At 36.8% G+C, this 25,451-nt stretch overlaps 1 protein-coding gene across 3 annotated transcripts in view; it reads right to left on the bottom strand.

The window, feature by feature from the left end:
* Window positions 1–1,884: 1,884 nt before the first annotated feature.
* Window positions 1,885–25,451, bottom strand: part of bms1 (BMS1 ribosome biogenesis factor) — a 51,475-nt gene continuing 27,908 nt past the window's right edge. Inside the window, exons 11-23 of one of the 3 annotated variants that reach the window (XM_030163608.1) lie at window positions 25,148–25,249; window positions 23,956–24,110; window positions 23,786–23,867; window positions 22,496–22,576; window positions 20,881–21,074; window positions 20,585–20,773; window positions 18,817–18,997; window positions 18,457–18,515; window positions 15,093–15,215; window positions 13,969–14,116; window positions 11,945–12,120; window positions 4,677–4,838; window positions 1,885–2,419 (exon numbers count right to left, since the gene is read on the bottom strand). In XM_030163608.1, coding sequence (XP_030019468.1) covers window positions 2,192–2,419; window positions 4,677–4,838; window positions 11,945–12,120; window positions 13,969–14,116; window positions 15,093–15,215; window positions 18,457–18,515; window positions 18,817–18,997; window positions 20,585–20,773; window positions 20,881–21,074; window positions 22,496–22,576; window positions 23,786–23,867; window positions 23,956–24,110; window positions 25,148–25,249 — 1,880 coding nt within the window. In that variant the 3' untranslated portion in view covers window positions 1,885–2,191. The remainder of the gene's footprint in view (window positions 2,420–4,676; window positions 4,839–11,944; window positions 12,121–13,968; window positions 14,117–15,092; window positions 15,216–18,456; window positions 18,516–18,816; window positions 18,998–20,584; window positions 20,774–20,880; window positions 21,075–22,495; window positions 22,577–23,785; window positions 23,868–23,955; window positions 24,111–25,147; window positions 25,250–25,451) is intronic. The other 2 variants (XM_030163607.1, XM_030163606.1) reach the window with 2 other exon arrangements.

Raw genomic sequence — 25,451 nt, forward strand, 5'->3', positions numbered from 1 at the left:
TGTTTGGATAATCACTGATGATATTAAACATTTATAGCTAACATTTATGATATGTGTATTATTGTTATGAAATGGACAGTTTATTTATTTTTTTAATATATGGGTATTTATTTGCTTATTTAGCAGGGACAGTACACATTTATGAGCATTTCTGTGAATGTGCCAGTATTAGCGAAAAAGTATTTTTCAACTGTTGCCTCTCTTTGTTATGAAATGGACAGATTATTTTATAGTTTTGTATATATGTGTATTATTGTTATGAAATGGACAGAGTTTAGTTTAGTGTTTTTGTATGTATGTGCATTATTGTTATGAAATGAACAGTTTATTTTTGTTTTTTTTAATATATGGGTATTTGTTTATTTATTTGTTTATTTAGCAGGGACAGTACACATTAATGAACATTTCTGTAAATGAGCCAGTGTTAGCGAAAAAGCTGTTTTTCAACTGTTGTGTCCCATTGTTATGAAATGGACAGTTTATTTATTTTTGTATAAATGTGTGTTATTGTTCGGAAATGGACAGAGTTTATTTACTTATTTTTTGTATATATGCGTATTATTGTTATGAAATGGACAGTTTATTTTTGTTTTAATATGTGTATTATTACTGCTAAAGAAGGGACAGAGTTTATTTTTGTTATATGTGTATTATTACTGCTACAGAAGGGACAGTTTATTTTGGTGTGAAATGCTGCTGCATAATGGACAGTCTATCCTTGATATATTCAGTATTTTTGTGTTTAGTCAGCATTAAGTCTGATATGTGCAGGATTTTGGAGTTACTTATGGATCTGACAGAGGAATTTAGAGTAGGTGAAGGATGGGGTGGGGGTGTGTGTGTGGGGTTGTCATAAGTTAAACTTCATCCCACTCCTTTTTGAATGTTTTCCTTTCTTTTATATAAACCTTTTTTTTGTTTGGTTTTAATGTTATATTCTAAATAAACAAACAAACATTTATTCAATATACAAGGGCTGTCAAACTCATTTTAGTTGAGTTCCACATTCAGCCATATTTGATCTGCAGTGGGCCGAATCAGAAAAAATAATAACACAATAATATATAAATAATATCAACTCCAAACTTTCCTCTGTTTTAGAGTGAAAAAAGTAAAATTACATTATGAAAATGTTTACATCTACAAACTATCTTTTAAAACAATGTGATTACCATGAGCAATCTGAACTTCAAGAAAAAAAAGTGTAATTTTAATATTCTGCCTCAGTTTATCATTTACACGTGTATTAGAACTCAGATCACAATGGATTCATATTTGTTCAAGTTATTTACATTTTTTGTGAAATGATATTTTATTTTAGTATAAATACAGCAAAATTACATGAAAATGTTTACATTTCCAAAAAGAAAAAAAATGGAGTTGTCAGAGGTTAATATGATTATCTTATCACTTATCTTAAATGATCATTTATCTTACTTGACTGATCTGACCCACTGGAGATTGAAATGGTCTGTATGTGGAACCTGAACTAAAATGACTGTCAATAACTTCAGTGTAATTTTTGCATTTCACAAATTCATCCCAGGGCCAGACTGGACCCTTTGGTGGGCTGCATTTGGCCACCGGGCCGCATGTTTGACACCCCTGCTATATGTGATATGACTCACTGTGTGGAAAAACAGGGAAACGTCTGATTTGTGAGAAGCGTCTTCAAACTTGACACTGCCTCCTGACGAAGAAGAAGAAAAAGAACAAGAAGGAGAACACAAAGAAGAAAAAGAAGATGAAGAAGAAGACAAAGAAGAAAAAGAAGATTAAGAAGACAAAGAACACTAAGAACACGAAGAAGAAAAAGAAGATGAAGAGGAAGAAGGAGGAGAAGAAGAAGAAGGAAGAGGAGAAGAAGAAGAAGAAGGAGAAGAAGATGACGACGGTGTGAAGGTAAATCTGTCTGTATGAAACAGGCTGCTTCAGATGGGATGACTGAGGTGAACTCATGTCTGTTTTATTAAAACCAGCTTTACAGACATATTTCCTCTATCTATAACAGAATAAAACTGCCCTCGTATCCAGTCCCTTAGTCCTCCTGCGGCGCCCCCTTCAGGCTGGACCTGCTCCTCAGTCCTCCTGCGGCGCCCCCTTCAGGTCCTCAGTCCTCCTGAGGCGCCCCTTCAGGCCAGACCTGCTCCTCAGTCGTCCTGCGGTGCCCCCTTCAGGCTGGACCTGCTCCTCAGCTCTCCTGTGGTGCCCCTTTCAAGCTGGACCTGCTCCTCTTCTGGTCCTTCTGGTCCATGGCTCGGTACAGTTTTTTTCGTAGCTCCTTCTGTCGTTTACTCTTGGCCTCCTCCTGTTTGGTCTTCTGTTGCAGGAACTCCTTGTGTTTGGAGTGCTGCACTGTGTGGGCTTTCTTCTTCTTATAGTTGTTGATTGTACTGAGAGCCTGAAGGAGAGCGATGACCTGGAGGAACACAAGGAGAACAGAAGGAGAATGGAATGAGGACGGTGAAGCAGAGGGATGAAGGATGAGGAAGAGGAGGAGCTCCAGAGGAGGTGTCTGCAGGACGCTCCTAACTAACGAAATGACGAAAACTAGAATTGTAAAAACATTTTCGTTAACTAAAACAGATAAAAACTATAATTAAAAGAAAAAAACAATAACTGAAACTGTATTGTGTGTTTACAAAACTAAAAAGGATAAAAATTATGGATACAATTCCCTTAGTTTTTGTCTTTGTCAATGTTGGATTGATATGAAATCGATTTATTTCGCTCTAGCAATTTTAGCTGCTGGTACCATACGACACTTCATGGTCCATCACTTGAGGTTTCCAGTCGTCTTCTGGTCCCCACTCTACCTGGAAACATGGAGACTAAAGTTGGGAGAAAGCAGCAGAGTCCTGTCTGGGATTTATTTGAATACAACAGAGAAGAAGAGAAAAGATATAGAAAAACTAAAATTTATACTAAAACTAAACTAAAACTAAGCATTTAGAAAATAACGAAAACTAATAAAAAACTAGCAAACCTGCTCTAAAAACTAATTAAAACTAACTGAAATAGAGAAAAAAAAGTCTAAACTAAATAAAAATCCAAAACTATTAGAACCTTGCTCCTCACAACATGGATGAATACAGACGTGGAAAAAATAATTATTCCATCCAAAGTCAACAAAAACAATAGTTATTCAGGAGAGTGGAGACACCTGTTGGACACACTGTGGGACAAACAACGCCATTCACTGTCATATTTTCTAGAGTTGTCCACTGATCAAACCGTTCTGCGAGCAGCTGTGTCAACATTTAAATAACAGTTTTACTGAAAAAAGTTCATTGTAAATGTGAATCCCTGTATTTACGAGATATTTCATGTGAGAACTGGACTCTAAAGGATAAAAGAATCATGAGAAGAATCCTGTATAATGTTAATTTCAGGGAACATACAAATGAGTTCTTCATTAAATCAGGATTATTTCAGTTTTACAGAGTTAGCTGAATTAAGGACACTGTTGATTGTGTTTAGAGCAAGAAACTGACTTTTGCTGCAAATTTGCAGACATTATTTGTTTTAGCATCACAGGATGAAGATCATAGAAGGAGGTTTAATTTTAAACAGCAAAGGGTTCGGATTAATGTGAAGCAAATGTGTGTTTGTGTTGTAGGTGTCAGGATGTGGAAGAGAAGAGCTGTACAAATATTTTTCAGTTTAAGAGGTTGAATAAGGAAAGAATAGAGAAGCTTTATAAAAGCATGAAAAGAAATAATTTGACTTATGGATGTTGGATTTGTTTCATTTGCATTGACAATCCTGTAAACTGTTTTTTACTGTAATAACTGTAACGGTAACGTATCTGATGGAAGCAGATGTTTGAAGAAAGGGGCAGGCGTTAGAAGCGTTCTTCATTCTGCTCGATTCCAATCATTTAGGTTGGAGTGAAGAAATAAAATAAATAAATAAAATAAACTAGAAGCACTCGAAGAGCGCAAACCTCCGCCAAGGCAGATCAGTGGGCCCCCCTGTGCCCCCCCATGTAAACATACACCCATTAATGTGTTTTATCTTGTTGTTGAAGTAGCAGAGTAAGCCCTCTGCTCCCCGCCCTTTTCTTTCTTTCTTTATTTTATTTGTTCTATATTCAACTAAAAATCTTGGATTATACTTTTCTTGTTTTCTTTTGTTCAGACAAGGTACAGTTTTTTTGATGTTACCTGCTTACGAGGGCCGTTCAATAAGTTCATGGCCTCACCCAGAACAGAACAACACAGACTGATAATTCATATTTTATTTTTCAACATAATCTCCATTTACAGCAATGCACTTGGTCCATCGATGTTCAAGCATCACTATCCCATCACGAAAGAATGTAACATCCTGTATTATAACAACCAGTATTTCTGGGTGAGGCCATGAACTTATTGAACAGACCTCGTATACCTTGTCTGAACAAACGAAAAAAAGAGAAGTATAATTACATTAACAGAACGCCATTAGCCTTGATGTTTGTTTTATTTGTTTGTTTCTGTTAATGGAGAAGGTTGGTGTACTGGTTCTTGGGTTTGTTTGCATGTAAAAAAAAATGGAAATTGTGCAACAATTTATTTTCAGATGATGTGTCACATATGATACAGTTTTTGTATTGCCCAATTTCTACAAAACTCCAAATAAACAAAGGTTGGAAAAAATAAATCCCCTGCTGATCTTCTGCAGGTGGGACTCACCTTCCTCTCGTGGGGCTCTCGGATCACCCCTGGCCTCTGCAGGTCTCTGGGGGTCTTTCCTCTGCTTTGCTGCTGCTTGGGTTTGCTCTTGAAGGGCAGGGCTTTCTGCAGCTCCTTTGGGATGTGGAGGGGGTTGAAGCGTCTCTGGGTTCGGACCACCGGCTGGAGGGAAAACAGGGTTCAAGGGTCAACGTAAAAAAGTCCAAGTCTGTATGCACTCAGCAGCTTCTGGGACATGAGGGGGAAGTGTGTTATGTAGGGCTGTAAGAAAATATGGGTTCTGCAATATCAGAGGTTTCGCTAGAAATTTGTATTGTCTGTTATTTTGACGGACAGGGTTGTAAAAATTCCGTCATAACATATTATTATCTGTAATTTCAAATTTTTATTTTTAATGATGAGATATATTCAGTAGTATTTAATGTTCAAAAATATCTCAATGATGCAGCAGCTGTAGTTGCTGCTGGCTGATAAACCAATGTGATATCACGACTTGCATAATTATATATGACACTTTTAATTGGTGTGTTATCTGTAAACATGATAAGCTTTCCTTGTGTATGTTCACGCAGTGTCAAATACCACGCACTGAAGGTTCGGGTTATGTGAACCACAGATCTGGGCACAAATTGACATGTCATCAAATAACACATGAAAGGTAGAAAATGCGTACATATAGCACACCAAATGCCACTGGCGTATTCCTTGCTTGTCCATCATCCTTCACCGCATCAGTCTCTCTTTTTTCACCGCGTATATCAATACCATCACATTTACTGGGCTTTTTAAAATAACTAAGGAGACTCGGCTGTCTTCACATTTTGCGCTAGCAAACTGGCATCTAATTTTGGCTGAAGTCAGCTAAACAACGACACAAGACTTGACACTGACTGATTAATATGCACACTCACCATTAACTGGACAGGGGGTCTACTACAGGTGGACTAACGGTGAGTCATGTGACTGCAGTACCGCTGTTGTATTCAGTGTAGTTGTGAACAGTGGTGCTGTTGGTTCTATACAGGTAGGAGGCTGTTATGGAATGTTTGATGCCTTGTTAAGAGACAGACAGACCAGTGATCCTGCGAGCAGGTTCTGTTCACAGTGTTGTGTGAAAACTTTCTTTGGTAGATTACCATCAGTATTTTTATCTGTCAAAATGACGGAAGACCTTCAGAATTTTCCGTCATTTAAAAAAAAAATCCGTCAATGACGGAATATTTTCGGTTAACGCAACCTCTGTGCAATATATTGCAAAGTTTCATTTACGGATGTAACGATATGAAAATTTCATATCACGGTTATTGTGACCAAAATTATCACGGTTATCCTTATTATTGCGGTATTGTTGAAATTGTCCTCAAAATGTTCAAAAAGTACTAATGCACACACTGAAACAATTTAACCAAGTTGTATTTAAAAAACAAACAAAAACAAAAACAAAACAACAAATAAAATAATTGGTACAATGTACCTTCTGTTGGCAGAAATATTCAAATATTAACCCTTAGTGGTCTGAGCCTATTTTGGCCGTTTTTCAGTACTTTTGACTTTGCCTTTATATACTATATAAACAAATGTTTACTATACCCATGTTTGGTATCTTTGTTTTCAGCACAACTTTATGTATATCATCTGCCTTTTATTTATGCCTTTCACTTTAACCTACTAAATCAACATAAAAGGACAAAAATCACACAAAAAATATAAAATCTGATTTGAGAAATGTATATACTTTATTGCATAAATAACACAAAGATGCTGAACAACCTTTTCAAAAACTTTAAAAGTGAATATTGGTTCCAAATATTAGGTATATAAAATTAAAATTGTAATAAATTAAAACTATACTCAAATATTTGACATAAAAGCAGATCTTTACATAGGTGTTTTTTCCCCTAAAAGTGCGGTAATCAAACATGGTTATCATGATAATTAGAATTTAAACGGTAATACTAACCATCTGCAATTTTACCACGGTTTATCGTTATACTGGTAATCGTTACATCCCTAATTTCATTTCACAATACTGTATCAATATTAAAAAGTACTGTATCAATATTTTTAGGTATTTATTCAAATGCAGATATTGTAGAGGTTCATTTTTGTTTTTTGTTTTTCTTTTTGGTTTATATCTTATTTATTATTATTTAACACTGTTTTATTAAATAACGCTTATTTGAAGCATCCTAAGAACACTTTTTACTGTCTGAGAGAAAGATGGGAGTTCCTTTGGAAACTAGGAGAATTAGGAACATTTTGTGATATAGCATTAGATCCTGTTTTGATCAAATAAAAATGTGTTTAGTATTTGTGCAGATTTCTGGTGTAATTCAATTCTTCCAGGAAATCTTAAAAAAAAAAAAAAAAAACTCGCATTGCGAATTAACAAAGTTATAGCGTCAATTATTCCATGGGTTTAAACCTACCTGGTATACCAGGTAGGTTTTGTCAAGGGTAGAACATCCTCTGACAGTTTAAGGCGTCTCTTACATTTAATCTGGAAGTCCCAACATTTAACTTGTCCTGTAGCAGCCCTATCATTAGATGCGGAAAAAGCATTTGATAGGGTCAGCTGGAGTTACCTATTTCATACGCTTGAAAGATTTGGGTTTGGAACTTCATTTCAAGAGATTATTAAAATGATTTATGCAAATCCAAAAGCGGTCATAACAACAAATGGAATGAGATCATCTCAATTCACACTAGAACGCGGGACCAAGCAAGGGGATCCATTATCACCACTACTTTTTATTATTGCACTTGAACCACTGGCACAAGCTGTCAGACAGAGTGATACAATAAAAGGTGTAATAATGGGTGGCCGAGACAACAAAATGCTGATTTTTGCAGATGACGTACTGCTTTTACTGTCTGACCCTCAAAAGTCATTACCTCCCTTACTGGACTTGATTAATGCTTTTTCAAGACTATCTGGGTACAAAATTAACTGGACCAAATGCGAAATAATGCCTTTGTCAAATTTTTGCTACAAGAGCCATGTTCAAAATTGGACATTCCAGTGGACTCTAAAAAACCTTAAATACCTGGGTATACTTTTGAATCCGGGATTGGAAGATATTATACCGGACAATTTTGAGCCGACAATAAATGAGATACAGGGGTTGGACAAAATAATGGAAACACCTTAAAAAATCGACAAAATATAATTTAATAGGGTGTAGGTCCGCCTTTTGCGGCAATTACAGCCTCAATTCTCCGAGGTATTGATTCATACAACTTGTGAATTGTTTCCAAAGGAATTTTAAGCCATTCTTTAGTTAGAATACCCTCCAACTCTTTTAGAGACGATGGCGGTGGAAATCGACGTCTTACTTGAATCTCTAAAACTGACCATAAATGCTCAATAATGTTGAGGTCTGGGGACTGTGCCAGCCATACGAGATGCTCAACTTCATTAGAATGTTCCTCATGCGATTCTTTAACAATTCTAGCTGTATGGATTGGAGCATTATCATCTTGAGGTGAAGGTGTTTCCATTATTTTGTCCAACCCCTGTAAGTCTACTTCTGAAGGGTTGGGATAAAATGCATATTTCACTATGGGGTAGAGTTCAGACAATAAAGATGGTCATCACACCAAAATTAAATTATTTGTTCAACCTATTACCCCTTAAGGTTCCCAAATCGGTGTTTAAAGCCATTGATAAAATGATAAATAATTTCATTTGGGCTGGTAAAAGACCCAGAATGACCCTGAAAAAACTCCAGAATAAAACAGAATATGGAGGCCTACGGTTACCGAATATGCAGATTTACCAAGAAGCCTTTACAAGCGCACAAATAACAACACTTATATCAACAAAAGATAACAGACCAATCTGGGTGGACTTGGAGAGTGAAATAAACTCCCCATTTAAAGCTGCTGACTATCTGTCTCAATATCCTAATGATAAAGTAAAATCTAACCCAGTTACGAACCACACTAGAAACGTATGGCACCGTTTACATAAAAAAGACAATATCTGCCCCTTTCTTCTAGGTACATCTTCGGTGTGGAACAACCCAAAATTAAAGATTGGGGGAAAAATGTTCTTCTGGGCGAGCTGGCATAATAAAGGTGTCGAGAACATAAACTGCTTTTTTCGAGACAACACCCTATTGTCTTTTCAAGATCTACAGACAAAATATGGCCTTAATAGTACTGATTTTTGGAGATTTCTACAACTGAGAGATTGCCTCCCAAAATTAAATGAATCTGAAGTAAAGCTATCGGGTGAATCTCCAGTGTACTCTATATTTAAAAAAATTAAGGTATTTACCACGTTTAGTAAGCCGCATTTATAACTATCTTATTGAAGACATCAGGGATGTTAATTTAGGGCTCCAAAAGGTGTGGGAAATGGATTTAGGGAAAACATTTGGGGAGGATGAGTGGGATGTATTAATTAAACAATTGTTAAAGCCAATAAGAGATGCACGGTCCAAACTCATTCAATTTAAAATTCTCAATAGACTATACTGGACACCTGTCAAACTATATAGAGCAGGAATATGCAATTCTAATATCTGTTGGCGGTGTAAACAAAGTCCTGGAGACATGGTTCATATGTTTCTCACCTGCCCGAGTCTGACCTCTTACTGGCATAGTGTCATGGGAAAGATACATAGTACTTAAAATCTGAATTTGGTCCTAACACCTGCGTTGTGTCTTCTGAATTTCCTGGAACATGATGTTACATTAGAAGTCAAAAGAGCACATTGGCTTAAAATTGCACTCACTACAGCTAAGAGGGTCATACTAAGGCACTGGAAGGGGCAGAACAACCCTACCTATTCTGAATGGTATTCAGCCTTATCAGAGACCGCCTCATTTGAAAGACTGATCCACAAGATAAATGGACAGATGGATATATATAGAAGTGTGTGGGAAGCCTTCTTAACACAGATCGGCTCATATTGAGGGATGCCGATTGAACTCAGCTCATGCTGGAAGATCCAATGTGCCCCCCCCCCCCTTTTTTTTTTTTTGTTTTTTTTTTTTTTGTTTTGTTTATGACTTACTGGCTGGGGGAGAGGGGGGATTGTGGGAGAAAAAGGAAAAGGAAGAGTTGTTCCTTCAACATGGACATCTTACTAATGTGTGTTCCTTCCAATTTAGTGCAAGATGCAATGTGTTCGGCTCTGTGTTAGGGCTGTGGACTAATTGTGATGTCCTTGATTTATTTTTTTTAAATGTGATTTGTGAACTTTTGAAGGACTCAATAAAAATAAAATTATAAAAAAAAAAAACCCAAAACAAAACTTTTTTAACAGTATGATGACATACTGGGATATATCCTATCGTGATCCTAGTAATGTGATTTGTATCGTATCACCAGATTCTTGCCGATACACAGCCTCACCCCTTAATGACCCGTTTAACCGTCAGAGAACATTTAGGGTCGCTGTGTCGTATTGAAATAAAGTGTTTTTAAGTGTGTTCAGAGGGTACAGACCACACCTCCAGATTCAACATATGCAGAAGTGTCTTACACTGGTACATATTTCTGCTGTTGGTACCTGTGATCTGGTTCTTCTGGTCACTATCCACAGACCATGAACATACTTGACAGTAGGAACACAGACTGATGTTTACTGTGGTAATTATCAGACTGACTCATATATTCACTTGAAACCAACCCAAGGCTCTCAGAAATTACAACTGCTCTATTTTTAATGATTTGAAAACTTACTTTTATATACATTAGAGCTGAAACCATCCACTCAGAATGATTAAAAAAAAAGATTTGATTACATTTGTCCTGAATCGAAGCTTCGTTTCCTTCCTTTCTTTGCTGTTAAACATTGGTTCCACTGTTGTGTTTCACATGGACGCTTATTGTGACGCACACAATGTCAGGATTAACACACAGTTGTTTGTTAGTTCCATGTTCAGTTTGTCTCAGTTGGATCCAAATGTGTTGTAGACTGAACTGACGTGTTTGTAGATGTCATTGGACTAGTCTGGTGTTGTTTATATCTAGATAGTTTTATATATACTTTTATACTGTTGTTTTTTCTATATAGATATTTTTTATCGGAGTGGCTCCTGACACAGTACTGTGGCACAAAATATGGGCTTGTCTATGACCACAGAGCTAATTGGTGCCTTCGTTATATCATGTCTAGATTGGGAACTTGTTACATCCTGAAAAGTACCAAAGTAATCAGATAGTAAACAGGTCAGACAGGTCATAGGTCAGACAGGTCATAGGTCATAGGTCAGATAGGTCAGACAGGTCATAGGTCAGACAGGTTAACCAGTGCAGATTTAGCTCAGTTGGTGACGCATCAGACTGCAAGGCACAGGACTTGGGTTCAATTCCCGGTTGAAGTAGTGCTTTTTTTTGTTTTGTTTTTTTCTCAAGATTTTCAAGGGGGGGGATGCCAAGGGTGCTGGTAGGTCAATCCAACCTTTCTATAAATCAGCCACTGGGACAATGAACTGTCACAGAACTGAGAAGTCACATGACACATCTAACCTGTAGCTCCGCCCACCTTCGCCAGCCTCCTGAGCAAAGAACACCATAAAACAACATACAGAGCATATAGAACAATAATTCCTATTCTATACTATATACCATCACTAATTTGTTGTTTCTTCCATTAGTTGCCACAGTACTGTGGTAGAAAATGCACAAAAGAATGAACTGAAGTATACGGACAGTATATGACCACAGTACTGTGGAAACAAGAGGAGGATGAGTAAAAAAAAAAAAAAAACCTTGAGGACAATGAGTTAAAAAAAAAGAAAAAACTAGAGGAGAATGAGTAAAAAAAATTAGAGAATGAGTTAAAAAAAAAAAAGAGGAGAATGAGTTTAAAAAAAGAGAATGAGTTAAAAAAAAAACAAGAGGAGAATGAGTTAAAAAACAAGAGGAGAATGAGTTCATGGAACAGGATCTGTGATTGGATCTGGTACAAATGAAAACATCTGATTGGCGCTGTGGAAATAGACACACCCATATGTGGTGCCACAGTACTGTGACAGTCAACATTGCCTTATTTTCTATATTCTTTTACTTTTATAATTTTTGTGGTGGTTGTTTCAGCTGGTTCTGGAATAAAGGATAAGTTGTCATTTTAAGACATGTTGTTTAATCGAATGGAAGAAAATAACTGATAGATTGATCGATTACAGAAATAATCAATAGCTGCAGCTCTAATATACCTGTTGAAAACATATGTTGTTATTTTGTTTCACAGATGTAAACATGCTCAGAACACATGTTTCTGTTTTTCCTCTTGGTGCTCTTGTGCTCATACCTTGTACAAGGAGTCTGTGTTGGGTTTGTTGCGGATTCCCAGGTCGTGTTTGAGCTGGCCCACAGTCCTCATACCTGCCCAGCTGTCCTTCTGACCCACCGGCAGCAGCAGAGACGTAACGGGGTTGTACAGCTGAGGAACGACCACCGGATACCAGGAACGGAGGAACACGATGTCTGCGCAGAACACATCATGAACCACACCGACATATTAACAGGAGCACATGAACAGGAGCACAACAACAACATGACTTCTATCAGTGACCAATAGGAACTAGACTGCTATCTATAATCATATACATGTTCTAAACCATTAAACTATGGACTAGACATGTAACGATATGAACATTTCATATTACGGTTATTATGACCAAAATTATCATGGTTATTTTTATTATCGAATTATTACCTCCGCCAAGGAGGTTATGTTTTTGCCGCTGTTGGTCTGTCTGTCTGACTGTCTGCCTGTGTGCAAGATAACTCAAAAAGTTATGGATGGATTTGGATGAAAATTTCAGGAAATGTTGATACTGGCACAAGGAAGAAATGATTAAATTTTGGTGGTGATCGGGGGGTGGGGGGCACTGATCTGCCTTGGCGGAGGTCTGCGCTCTCGAAGTGCTTTTCTAGTTGTTGAAATGTGCTCCAAATGTTCAAACAGTACTTAAACACACACTGAATTATTTTTTTATTATTATTTAACCAAATTTTATTTTGAAAAAACAAATAAAACTAGAAAAGCACTCGGAGAGTGTTAGTTAGAATATGAACATTTGAACAGGATCTTAAACTGTAATGTCTGTAAAACAGAATTTCAGTTTGAACACTGGAACATTTTGTGATATAATATTAGATCCTGTTGGGATCAAATAAAAATGTGTTTAGTATTTGTGTAGATTTCTGGTGTAATTCAATTCTTCAAGTAAATAATATTTTTTTTAAAAAGAAACAAACAAAAAATGGCCTTTTTAACAGTATCATGATATATTGTGATACATTGTATCGCGATCCTAGTATTGAGATTTGTATCATATCACCAGATTCTTGCCAATACACAGCCCTAGTGTTTAAATAACACAAACTATATACAAATCGAATGAACCACACTGATAGTCTGTTCTATAAATACTGTATGTGTAAATATGCTGTTTCAGGTTAAATAAGGTTCAATCCATGTATTTTCTATATATATATATATATATATATATAAGTTAGGTACACACCAAGGTTCTAATAGTTTTGGATTTTTCATTATAGTTTAGTTTTATTTAGTTTTGACTTTTTTCTCCTCTAATTCAGTTAGTTTTAATTCGTTTTTAGAGCAGGTTCAATAGTTTTTATTAGTTGTTATTTTTTCTGAATGCTTAGTTTTAGTTCAGTTTAGTTTTAGTATTAGTTTCTGTTTTTTCATATATTTTATCTTCCATCCTATTCAAAGAAATTAGTGAGGTTACCCTGGACACTTTATTTGGGGGTGGGGTTAGGGCGGCTCTGACTGAGCACGGACACAAACATATGCACAGTACCATGGATACATTCCCTATAGCAGGATGGGGGGGTGATGTAAATGGGGGTGCAATCCATACACAACGTCACTTAGTGAAAATGAAACTGATACTTTCACCATTGGCCTCCTGACTTCTATACTTCTGCTATACTGCTGATCTGAGGTGAAATGTTCACATGTTCTATCCTACATCAACATTGACAAAGACGAAAACGAAGGGAATTTTATCCACAATTTTTATCCGTTTTAGTTAGTTTTGTAAGCACACAATACAGTTTCAGTTAGTTATCGTTTTTTTTCTTTTAATTTGAGTTTTTATTTATTTCAGTTAACAAAAATGTTTTTTCAATTCTAGCTTTCATCATTTCATTAGTTTTTGTTAGCGATAATAACCTTGGTACACACATGAGGTTAGCATGTGTGCTGTGACTCTAATTTCCTCCAGAAGTGTAATATTCTTCATAAATTGTGTCTTTTTTTTTTTGCACTCGTGCTCAGTTAAAGGGTTCAACACTCACCGCTCATGAGCAGCCGGTCCTCAAACGTGGCTCTGTACGCTCCTGCTGGTGTAGACAGAGCCTTCTTTATCTGACCTCTCACACCTGACACTGTTCGGATCGAAGCCCCTTCAAATTTGGCCACTTCCAGCACTGTGTTGAACATTCCCTGTCGACGCACGAGGGTGAGGTTAGTTCATTTCAGGCCCTTCAGTGAAAACCACACCTCATACTGCAGATATTAGACAGATTCATATGAACACACGAGGGTGAGGTTAGTTCACTTCAGGCTCTTCAGTGAAAACCACACCTCATACTGCAGATATTAGACAGATTCATATGAACACACAAGGGTGAGGTTAGTTCACTTCAGGCTCTTCAGTGAAAACCACACCTCATACTGCAGATATTAGACAGATTCAATGAACACACGAGGGTGAGGTTAGTTCACTTCAGGCTCTTCAGTGAAAACCACACCTCATACTGCAGATATTAGACAGATTCATATGAACACACGAGGGTGAGGTTAGTTCACTTCAGGCTCTTCAGTGAAAACCACACCTCATACTGCAGATATTAGACAGATTCATATGAACACACGAGGGTGAGGTTAGTTCACTTCAGGCTCTTCAGTGAAAACCACACCTCATACTGCAGATATTAGACAGATTCATATGAACACACGAGGGTGAGGTTAGTTCACTTCCGGTTCTTCAGTGAAAACCACACCTCATACTGCAGGAATTAGACAGATTCAAATGAACACACGAGGGTGAGGTTAGTTCACGTCAGGCTCTTCAGTCAAAACCACACCTCATACTGCAGGAATTAGATTCATATGAAAAGGAAAACACGTGGACAAACTTTATGAAGAGCGGTTTGTATCTGTTCTATCTTTTGGCCTGTATCGTATTGACTTTTCTCAGAACTCAAGAATAGACATTTTCTTTTGTAATGATCTTTTTATTATTTTTTCCGCCAGCATTATCTTATCAGCATTTAATATCATGTACAGAACTTCTATGTATGTAAAAAAAAATAAACGAAAACCAAAAACATACTCATACAGGGAAGCATTAACAGAAAGAGTACAAATATACACAGCACACAGACATTTTCAAGTGAAATATCAACTACTTTCTTACCTTAATGAAGCAGGTGTTCTTAAAAATTTTGTAAGGGTAACCAACGAGTTTGAGCTTCTTCACTATGGTCACTGATTTATCCAGGTCCAGAACGACTCCTGTGGCTGCAATACGGAAGTTAGTCTGCACAAAGAAAACACAGTCGCATTTCAGTAAAACAGCTTCTGACAGACCAACTCTGCATCAACTTTTAATAAAAAAAAAATCACAATTTGTAAATCACAATGGAAAACGACCCTGTCCCACACCTGGAGGCAATTTGAGTAGAAAAGTATTAGAAGGTTTTTTATTATGACTCCTGCTCAGAAAAAGCATCAAGGGGTGGGAACTAACTGTTGGAGGTTCTGTGGATCAGCTGGAGCTCATCACTACCAGGGGTGTAAGAAGATATCGGTATTGCAATATATCGCAATATTTCATTTCACGATACTGTATCGATATTTTTAGATATTTATTCAAATGCAGATATGGCGGAGGTTCAGTTTTGTTTTTCCAGCTCTTTTATTTCTATATTCACATGGGTATTTTGTTCTGTTGTTTGTATATTACAAAAGTGCTATTGTGATATTGCAGGTCATAAATGTAGTTTTTTGAAATTTATAACACTGTTTTGTTAAATAATGGATAATTCAGTTATCCTAAAAGCACTTTTTACGGTCTGAAAGAAACAGTTTTTTTTTGGGAATGCTCAAAAATACTGTTCTGATGTTGGATGATTCAGAGACTGAACACTATGTATTCTTTTCGCAATAGAATACAAAAATTTAACCAGGATCTTAAACTGTAGTACCTGTAAAACATTATGTATTTATGTGTGTGTTTTTTTTGTACTGGTAAAGCTGCGTGTTAAAACTTTATTTATCCAAATGCTGCACTAAAGGTTTTTCCAGGAAATAATATTTTAAACAAAGAAACAAAACAAAAAATATCAGCTTGTTAACAGTTTTGTGATATATCGTATTGTGACCCTATTATTGTGATTTGTATTGTATCGCCTGATTCTTGCCAATACACAGCCCTAATCACTACCATCTATTTTGGGAATGTCCAAAACTCAAGTCATTCTGGAAGAACATTCACGATTCCTTGGAATCTATATTTAAGACCGCAATCCCTTTTACACTGTAAATGAGAGCCATGACGCAGAACATTCAAATTAAAGGAAACAAATATTTAATGAGAGTATGACTGATTGGAGAAAAAAAAGCTCTGACCAGGAAGTGGCTCCAACCAGATGAACCAGAACACGAAGACTGGTTCAAAGTAATCTATGAAATCTATGGAATGGAGAAACTGTCCTTTTCATTAACAGTACAACAGGATAAATGTATGGAAATGTGGTCAAAATGGACTGTATATATTCACCCCACTGAGGCCAGATTTAACCGAACTGGAAATGACAAGTTCTATTTGTACTGGTTGAATGTAATGGAGTTGAAACGTGTGGATTTTGGAATAAGAATAGTGAAAATAAGGGCAAAAATGTGACATCTGTTTGTTCTAATGTATGTTTAACAAAATATATATATAAAAAAGGCAAGACTGACTGAGTTTTCAGACCTGACATACAAATGTGCTTAGTTGTCTGTTGTAAAGTATCTTTAAATAAATAAATAAATAAATAATATCTGGGTATAACCTACAATTTTTCTGGGACTAAAATTAAACTTTGAGGTCATATATGGATTGAGTTTTTTATGGATTATGTGGTCCACCTGAGCACTGAGAAATGTTCTCTAAACAAGAAAATAACAAAAACAACCAGGATTTCTAATCAGCTAGTAAAAAAAATAGGATAATCAGGGAATAAAATGGACTGTTATTGGCCTGCACCAGGTCTAAGCCTGGTCAGGTGACTAAAGACATGATTCACATTTAGGATGGAAGGATGAATGCACACAAACATGAGGAGAATTATTTAGCAGAAATGGATGAGGGAGAGTCAAAGAGTTCGCACGTAATTGTAATAAAATGTTTTTTCCTCAAAATGACGAATGTATTTTTCTATATAAGCTCCACTGAGTCTAAATATTTTTGTAATCTATGTTTCCATCAGTAGATTCCTTCTTCTTTGTAGATTTGCTGGGGCTGTGCACTGCGCAATTTGAAATGATAAACATCTGTCTGAGAACTTTTTTTTTAAACTAGTTTTATTAATTATCAAGGTCAAACATTGATCACATATGATCATGAACACGCATTGACAACAAAGGTCATTTAACAGTGTTAGTTACTGAACCAGTTCATTTCCAAGTAGGAAAAGAAAAAAAATGAATCACACAAGTCAAAGCTAAAGAGGGAAAGAAAAAAACACAAAACTAAACAAACAAAAAAACTAACAAAAATAGAAAAAAATAACAAAACAAAAAACATATAACCCCCCCAATAAAAAAAAAAAAAAATTCCTATCTAGATCTTCTGCCCTTTCAACAGATATTGTGATACACATATTCACCTACGCATAAAAATATATACATAAAATATGACAGTTGTGCAGTCATTTCTTCCATTCTTCTCAGTTTTTCAGTCCATTGTTGTACTGCGGAGGGGTTGATTCTTTTTCTATTGTCTGAGAACTTTTTTTTTTTTTTTTTCCAGATAAAAACACATTTTTATATTATTTTGCATTATTATTATTATTATTATTATTATTATTTTTTTTTTTTTTTTTATTGAATAAAAACTATATATAATGCATTTTAAATACAGTGTCTGAGAAGTTTTTTGTTTTGTTTTTTCAGATAAAACACATTTTTATATTATTTTGCATTATTATTATTATCATTATTATTTATTAATTTTTTTTTTTTTAATTCAATAAAGGAAAAACAATATATGATTCATTTTAGGTACAGTGTCTGAGAACTTTTTTTTGTTTTGGTTTGTTTTTTTTCCAGATAAAACACATTTTTATATTATTTTGCATTATTATTATCATTATTTATTTTTTTAATTCAAGAAAGGAAAAACAATATATGATGCATTTTAGATACAGTGTCTGAGAGCTATTTGCCTCTCCTTTGTTTAATTAAATACTGAAAGAAAGCAGGGCAGGAGTAGATTTATGGAAGAACTGGATCAAATGGATTGGAGTGATTTACTACTCTGTCATGATCTTGAGACATCATGTGATTCTTTTATTGATAAAAAATAATTGAATCAAACAAAAGTTTGCCAAAGCTTCCAAGACCAGAGCCATGAAAAATAGTTTACCTTCGGTTAGTGACCAGGTTGTCAAAACATGAGGAAAACAATCCAACCTAAAGAACATCTCTCAGTCTCGGAATATTTTGGTGTGAGTCCTTCAGAAACAGATTTCCGTCACGTTCTAAATGATGCTGTAATGAAGGATAATCAGACTTACTTTAGTTCCTGTTACTGACTGTACGGCCAGAAAACCGGTGCCCTGGGGTGTGATTGGACCTGCAGGAGGGGAGACGTGGGTTAACACTGTCAAACGGAGCTAATAATCATATATTCAGAATCACATCCAATGTTATATTATCCAAAGAAAAGATTTTGAACACTCATGTACAAGCACATCTACAAATATTAGCCTTCAATCATTAAAAGGACGGTTCTCTTTAGTGTTTTGCTTAAAAACAGATGTGTCACAGTTCTGTGCATGTGCCAGACAGAAGCACAGCCATGGTCATGATACAGATTGGCATTAGCATTAACAGGACGCAGCAGCCAGTATTGGAGTGAAGTGGCTGCGTCTTACCCCAGATGGAAGCGCCACAGTGCATGTGCTGTGGCGTGTATTTGAGCAGGCGGTGGCGTCCGTTGTGATCCTCGATGTGGTACAGGGGAATGGTCTGGAAGCGACGCCAGCCCAAGGACAGGATGAGGGGGTCGCGGGTCTTCAGGATGCGGTCGTGCCAGCGGTGCTTCTTCAGCCGCATCTGACACATACACAAAACACAAAGGCTCACATTGAACACACTGAAAATCATTCAAATTAAACTTAGTATGAGAAGCAATATCACAAAATAAATGATCATCATCTTTGGTCATGATGCAGAAAACCAACCAGTAGAAGCAGATGTAAGAAGTACAATATGACACGAGATAATATGGGTTTTTATCTCAACTGGGGGATGTTGTTCTAATGGATGTCAATGCTTGCTAATGTTTTACAAATGTTTATACATAAACATGTAAATACCCCTAGAGGATATTCATTTGCCCATAAAAAAAAAGAAAAATAAAGTTCTAACAAGTAATTAGTGAATGATTTACGTCAGGGCTCTCAAACTCATTTTCTTTCAGGTTCCACATTCAGCCCGATTTGATCTCCAGTGGGTCGGACCAGTAAAATAATAACAGAATAACCTATAAATAATGACAACTCCAAATTTTTCTTTGTTTTAGTGCCAAAAAAGCCCCAATAAATTATAAAAATACTTACTTTTATAAACTGTCCAAACCAAAAAGATGTGAATAACTTGAAAAAAAACTGACATTTCTTAAGAAAAATAGGACCAATGGCCCTGTAGCTTACCGGCCAAATTAAAAGCTTTGGGAAATGTATCCCATCCAGTAATGTGTATTTATTACATTACAGAAATAGTTCATGTTTTGGTCATATTCCAATCAGATCTGTAAAAAATTCAAATTCCAACTTGATATCATTGATACTGATTTATTGTATCAATCCACTTCCTATCTGTTATAATGGGAAAATTTGTCAGAGTGGCATCAAATCCAGAATCAGATCCGGATCGAAATAATTGTAATACCTTGTGTTGACATCATCATACAGAAGCTGCATACCAAGTTTGAAGTCAATCAGAACTGTGGTTTCAGAGAAGAAGACGATTGAAATTTTTTCCCCATAAGAGCCCAAGTTAAATTTCCTGTAAGTTCCCAGATCCAGAAGAAGATCCTGATCAGCATGTGGCCATTATGTTTTGGTCATCTCCCCATCAGGGCTGGACTGTAGAAATTTCAACTTGATATCATTTATATTTACTGAGGTATTGCATCGATCCAGTTCCTATCTCTTATAATGGGGAAATTTTTCAAAGTTGCATCAAATCCAGAATCAGATCTGGATCCAAATAATTTCACTAACTTTTGTTGACATCATCATAAAGAAGCTGTATACCAAGTTTGAAGTCAATTAGAATTGTAGTTTCGGAGAAGAAGACGATTGAAATTTTTGTAACGGACGACAGATGACAGACGACGACGATGCTGCCGGATGCCGCATGACCACAATAGCTTACGGCTTGTCGGCCGGCAAGCTAAAAAGAGAACAGCCCAAAAAATTATCTACTATAAGAAAAAAAAAAAACATCATCCACCTTTTCAATTAAGGGGGCGCTGTTTACCCAAAAGGTCTCTTGATTTAAAATTAAGGCCACCACAAAAAATAAAAGCATAGGCTGAAAATTTTTAAGGCCTTCAGCTAATGTGGCTAATGCTAACGAAATAACCCACCAGAAGTGGAGGTCAGTATGTTCGTCAGTGAAATCCTTTCCACCTACCTGTAAATATCCAACATTGCCCTCGCTGGAGCCCAGGCCTCCCAGAATGACGGGATAATGAGGATCGAAGTTGGACACAAACTCACAGGGCACAGAGGGGACCTCTATTCGGACGTACATGCCAGGTCTGTAGCCTTCGTACTGCACTCTGGTCTCATCGTCCATATCCTCAAACTCAGCCCTGTTCAGCTGAACACAGACAACATGGATGTAGTTGGAGGAAAACGGCCCAAATACTCCATGTACGTACACAGTTCCAACAGTATGCCCATCAGAGGAGGGTTCTCATGTCTGACCTCAGCCTGCTTCTGCATCTCCTCCTTCAGGTCGTCAAAGTAGGTGGCTTCTCCGTCGTCGTACTCCGAATCGAAACGCTCCTTCAGCCTGCGTTTCTTCTCCAGACGCTTGTTCTTCTGGACCTCCTCGTCCTCCACCTTCACCTGAGTCTCTTCGGCATCATCGTCTTCATCGTTCTCACTGTTCTGCTGGTGGCAAGGTGAAAAACACCCCCCCATATGACAAAAAGTGGGTTCAAGCAGAATCCTTCAACAGCAGGGATGTAGAAAATACCGGTTCTGCAATATATCCCGATATTTCATTTCACAATGCTGTATCGATATTAAAAAGTACTGTATCGATATTTTTAGGTATTTATTCAAATGCAGATACTGTGGAGGTTTATTTTTCTTTTTTGTTTATATTTTATTAATTATTAATTAACACTGTTTTATTAAGTAATGTTCGTTCCTTTGTTGGGATTGAACTAAAATAATGTTTTGATGTTAGTTCTGAACTAATAGAATATGAACATTTGAACAGGATCTTAAACTGTAATGTCTTTAAAACAGAATTTCCCTTTGAACACAGGAACATTTTGTGATATAGTATTAGATCCTGTTGGGATCAAATAAAAACGTGTTTAGTTTTTGTGCAGATTTCTGGTGTAATTCAATTATTCCAAGAAATAATCATTACAAAAGAAACAAATCCAATAAAAAAATTGCCTTTTTAACAGTATCATGATATATCGTATCGTGATCCTAGTATTGTGATTTGTATCTTATCTCCAGATTCTTACCGATACACAGCCCTATTTGACAGTGAAGTAGAAATCCACAAAAACAGTAAAGCAAAAAACAAAGACATTCTCTCCATGTTGTTATAAACATGGAAAATACCGCACAACTGTGACTTCACTACTAAAGCTGAAACAGAAATACGTCTAAATAAAGACTAAAGTCATGCTCACCCTGCACACTGAACATTCAGGTCTAGCTGAGCACAGAGGCATGAACAAACATCTATGTTTTAATTTCATAGGCCCAATCCCAATTCACCCCTCAGCCCCTCCCCCTTGGCCCTTGCATCTGACACTATCCCTTGAAACGGAGCTGCGAGGGGTAGTGGCTGAAATATTCCCCTATGAAATGGTCCAACCCAAGGGGGAGGGGCCAAGGGGTGAATTGGGATTCAGCCTAAACCTCTTATTGGATGCTTGCTTCCTTATATCACACATACTGTATAATGGATTGGACCACAGGACTTTACTAGACTCAATCTATTAACAAGTCCTGTGCTTCAAATCCCACTGATTTACCAAAGACTTATCAGAAAACGATGTTCTACACCCCCCCCCCCCAGTTGAGTACTTTTACAAAATTTTGTGCATTATGTCTATAAATCTCTCTGTATCCTGACATTAATGTAAAATATGAGGGAAACATTAATGCTTTCTGTGCTTTAAATAAAAGGAAAAACAAAAGGAAAAAAAAACGACCCAATGTTTCAGACTGTAGCAGTATGACATAAGTTTCACTGAAACAAAAAAACTCTTTCTGAAACCGGCAAAGACAGTTCCAGTTTGTTCTACAGGCAGAGCTTCAGATGAGGGTTTTGAAAAACCAGGACATACCTCGCCCTCATCCTGTCGTCCACTGTGGCTCTTATGGACTTGTCCTGTTTCCAAATCCTCAAAGTCACCGTACAGCTCCTCTACACCAGCAAAACAGAAGGACATTTAATGGGATTTTCTCTCATAACTGGGAGAAAATTGTCTCTAAACTTGAGTGTTGAACACCAATCAGACTACGTTTAGACGACTGAACCGATCTGAACTGAAAACACAAAAGCATAGTTGTATTCTCACTTTTAATTCTGTGTTTAGACGTGCGTTTTGGGGGAAAATATGCATGCAGACCGACATGTACAACTGTGTGAAATGTCCTATTTATTACCATAGTCTGAACACCAGGAGGCATCAGCACCACCACCCTGACCAAACACCTGTGTGGAACTGTTCTACTTCTCCTGCTGTTCTCTCCTAGCACAAAATACAATCACTAAAACAGGAAACAGAACATGACATGACAAGTGCTGAAACAACTCTTGGATGTAAATTAGAGCAACTAGGGCAACATGAAGGTCCGTCACAGAGAAATAATCCAACATGTTGTTGTTTTCCTGTACTGGCACGTGTCTGTGATGTATGAACTATGCAACGAGTAAACACAGTTTTGTGTTTTCAACTCTTAAGGATTTATAAGATGTCCACTCTGGAAGGTTGTGAGGGAGCTGCAGACAGCCCCTCCCTGTACAGGTGTGTGATTCCCAATATATGCACGCACACACACACACACACACGCACGCACGCACACGCGCACACACACACACACACACACACACACACACACACACACACACACACACACACACACAAAGTGACCTAAAAAGTTTGCTCTCTGTCCTCAAATCTTTTGGTTAATTTTGTTGTCAATGTTGCTCTTAAGTTTGTTAAAACATTCATATGGAATTTTTATGCTGTTCTTTTTCTGCAGAATGTGAACTGACAGAACTATGATTTGATTTGTACTGTTTGTTTAAAAGTTCGAAAAGTTCAATACTACTGTTTAAAATATATTTAGTAATATTTTATTTACTTTATTTTCAATTTGATTTATAGCCACAGAATTATATTACTCCAGTTTTTCTATATTCTGTTGTCTCCAAAAATTGGGGAAAAATGTTCAAAAATTCCTAATAAATGCATTAAAGACATTTTGAGGGGTTTTCTTTCTTCCCGTACCGAACTGAAAAAACCCTCCAAAAAAACAAACCATGACTTTGAAAACCGAAAACATACCGAACCGGGAATTTTGTGTATTGTTACAGGCCTAATATTAACCACAACAGACTGGTCTTTACCGTCCTCCTTCAGCAGTGTAGCAGCGTCTTGGCCTTCCTCCCACTTCCCTGTAACAAAACAGTCTCTGATGGAGTTCAGCATCTGGTGAGAAAAAAAAAAAAGCAGACCTGTTCAGTTGAGTATGATTTGAGTCTTTCAGTACAGATGGTCCATGAAACACCTACTGTACCTCTTCTAGATCCCAGTTATGGGACAGATCTGCTTTGAAATGGGAGCAGTCCAGTGCATTAGCTTGTGTCTTTTTACTCTTCTGAGGGCGGCTAACTCGAAACAGACCACCCAGTTCTTCCTCCTCCTCCTCCTCAGAATCATCTGCTGCTACAACTGGAACACAGTGAATGATGGGATTGGACTGTCATTAGACACAGACGGTAATATATACACTGTCTTCATACTCATTTATTTTCTCTGAATATATTTTATACGAGCCCAGCATCACACCAGGACCATCTGTGATACTAATCTTGTTCACACAGTTTTCACTTCTTTTTTTTTTGTTTAAATATCTTTTAATTTCACAAAAGAAAATCATCCAGATACAGTACAAACAGTGATACTGGGTCTTACTTTTTGCAATTCTCCTTTGTGCACTCTTCCCACCCCCCACCCCTAAAGGAATAAACCAGCTAAACATACTCAAAAGTAACAGGCCAAAAACATAAAAGTCTAAATATTAAATAAATAAATAAATTTAACTTTTTTTTAAATTCTGTGATGAAAGCATAACTAACCTTAGAGTGAGTAAACCAGAGGGAACATCAAAGTAACTAAGGATTCAACTGAAAAGTCAAAGGTAATGAAGGCATGGTCCCAATGAGTGTGAATGTATGTTTAAACACAGCTTTTGTTTGTTTTACACATCTGAAATTAGAGCCCAACCGATATGGGATTTTTGGGGCCGATGCCGATATTGGGGGCTAAAAAAAAGCCGATATCCAATATATCATATTGGCTGTGATTCCGTGATTATGTGTGTGTGTGGGGGGTCATAGCGCGATTGTCCGAGCAGAAGTGAAAGTGAAACTGACACACTTTACTGTTCCTCTAACTCTCCAGGCAGCGCGCGCACACACACACACACACACACACGCACAGGAGCAGCGAGCAACAGAATCTCTGCTGTAAAACCGTTAATAAATCGGTTACATACTGGCCGATGTTGATTAATCAGTCATATGCTATAATCGGCCTGATTAATAGGTCGGGCTCTATCTGTAATATTACTGTTACTGACCTAAAGGGGTTATGGATAGGATGCCTGTTCAGTGTTTTTTCAGAGTGTGTGTTCAGCAGAGCTTATTTGTGTGATGCAGCTTTTTAATGTCGTTAAACTAATGGACTTAATCAATTGGCCAAATTACCTGAACCGTAAACCATTTTGCGTAGATTGGGGGCAGCTTGTTGTTGTCGTAGAAACGCTTCTGATGCCTTCTGCTGCAGACCCTCCTTCCAACACAGTGCCCCTGTGGACAGAGTAAATATGTATATACCGCTAAAAAAAAAACCAAAAGATATACTGCTGATATAAATATTGGACATGTTTTCTTAATCTAAGTGCCAGTGCTTCGTATGTTTCTAGTAGTGTGTACAAATGCTTAATTTACTGTAAATAGTCTTATTGTCTTATTCTGTACCTCTGTCAAACAATAACTGACAGTTCAGTTT

Source organism: Sphaeramia orbicularis, chromosome 19, assembly GCF_902148855.1.
Source record: "Sphaeramia orbicularis chromosome 19, fSphaOr1.1, whole genome shotgun sequence".
NCBI classification, from domain to species: domain Eukaryota; kingdom Metazoa; phylum Chordata; class Actinopteri; order Kurtiformes; family Apogonidae; genus Sphaeramia; species Sphaeramia orbicularis.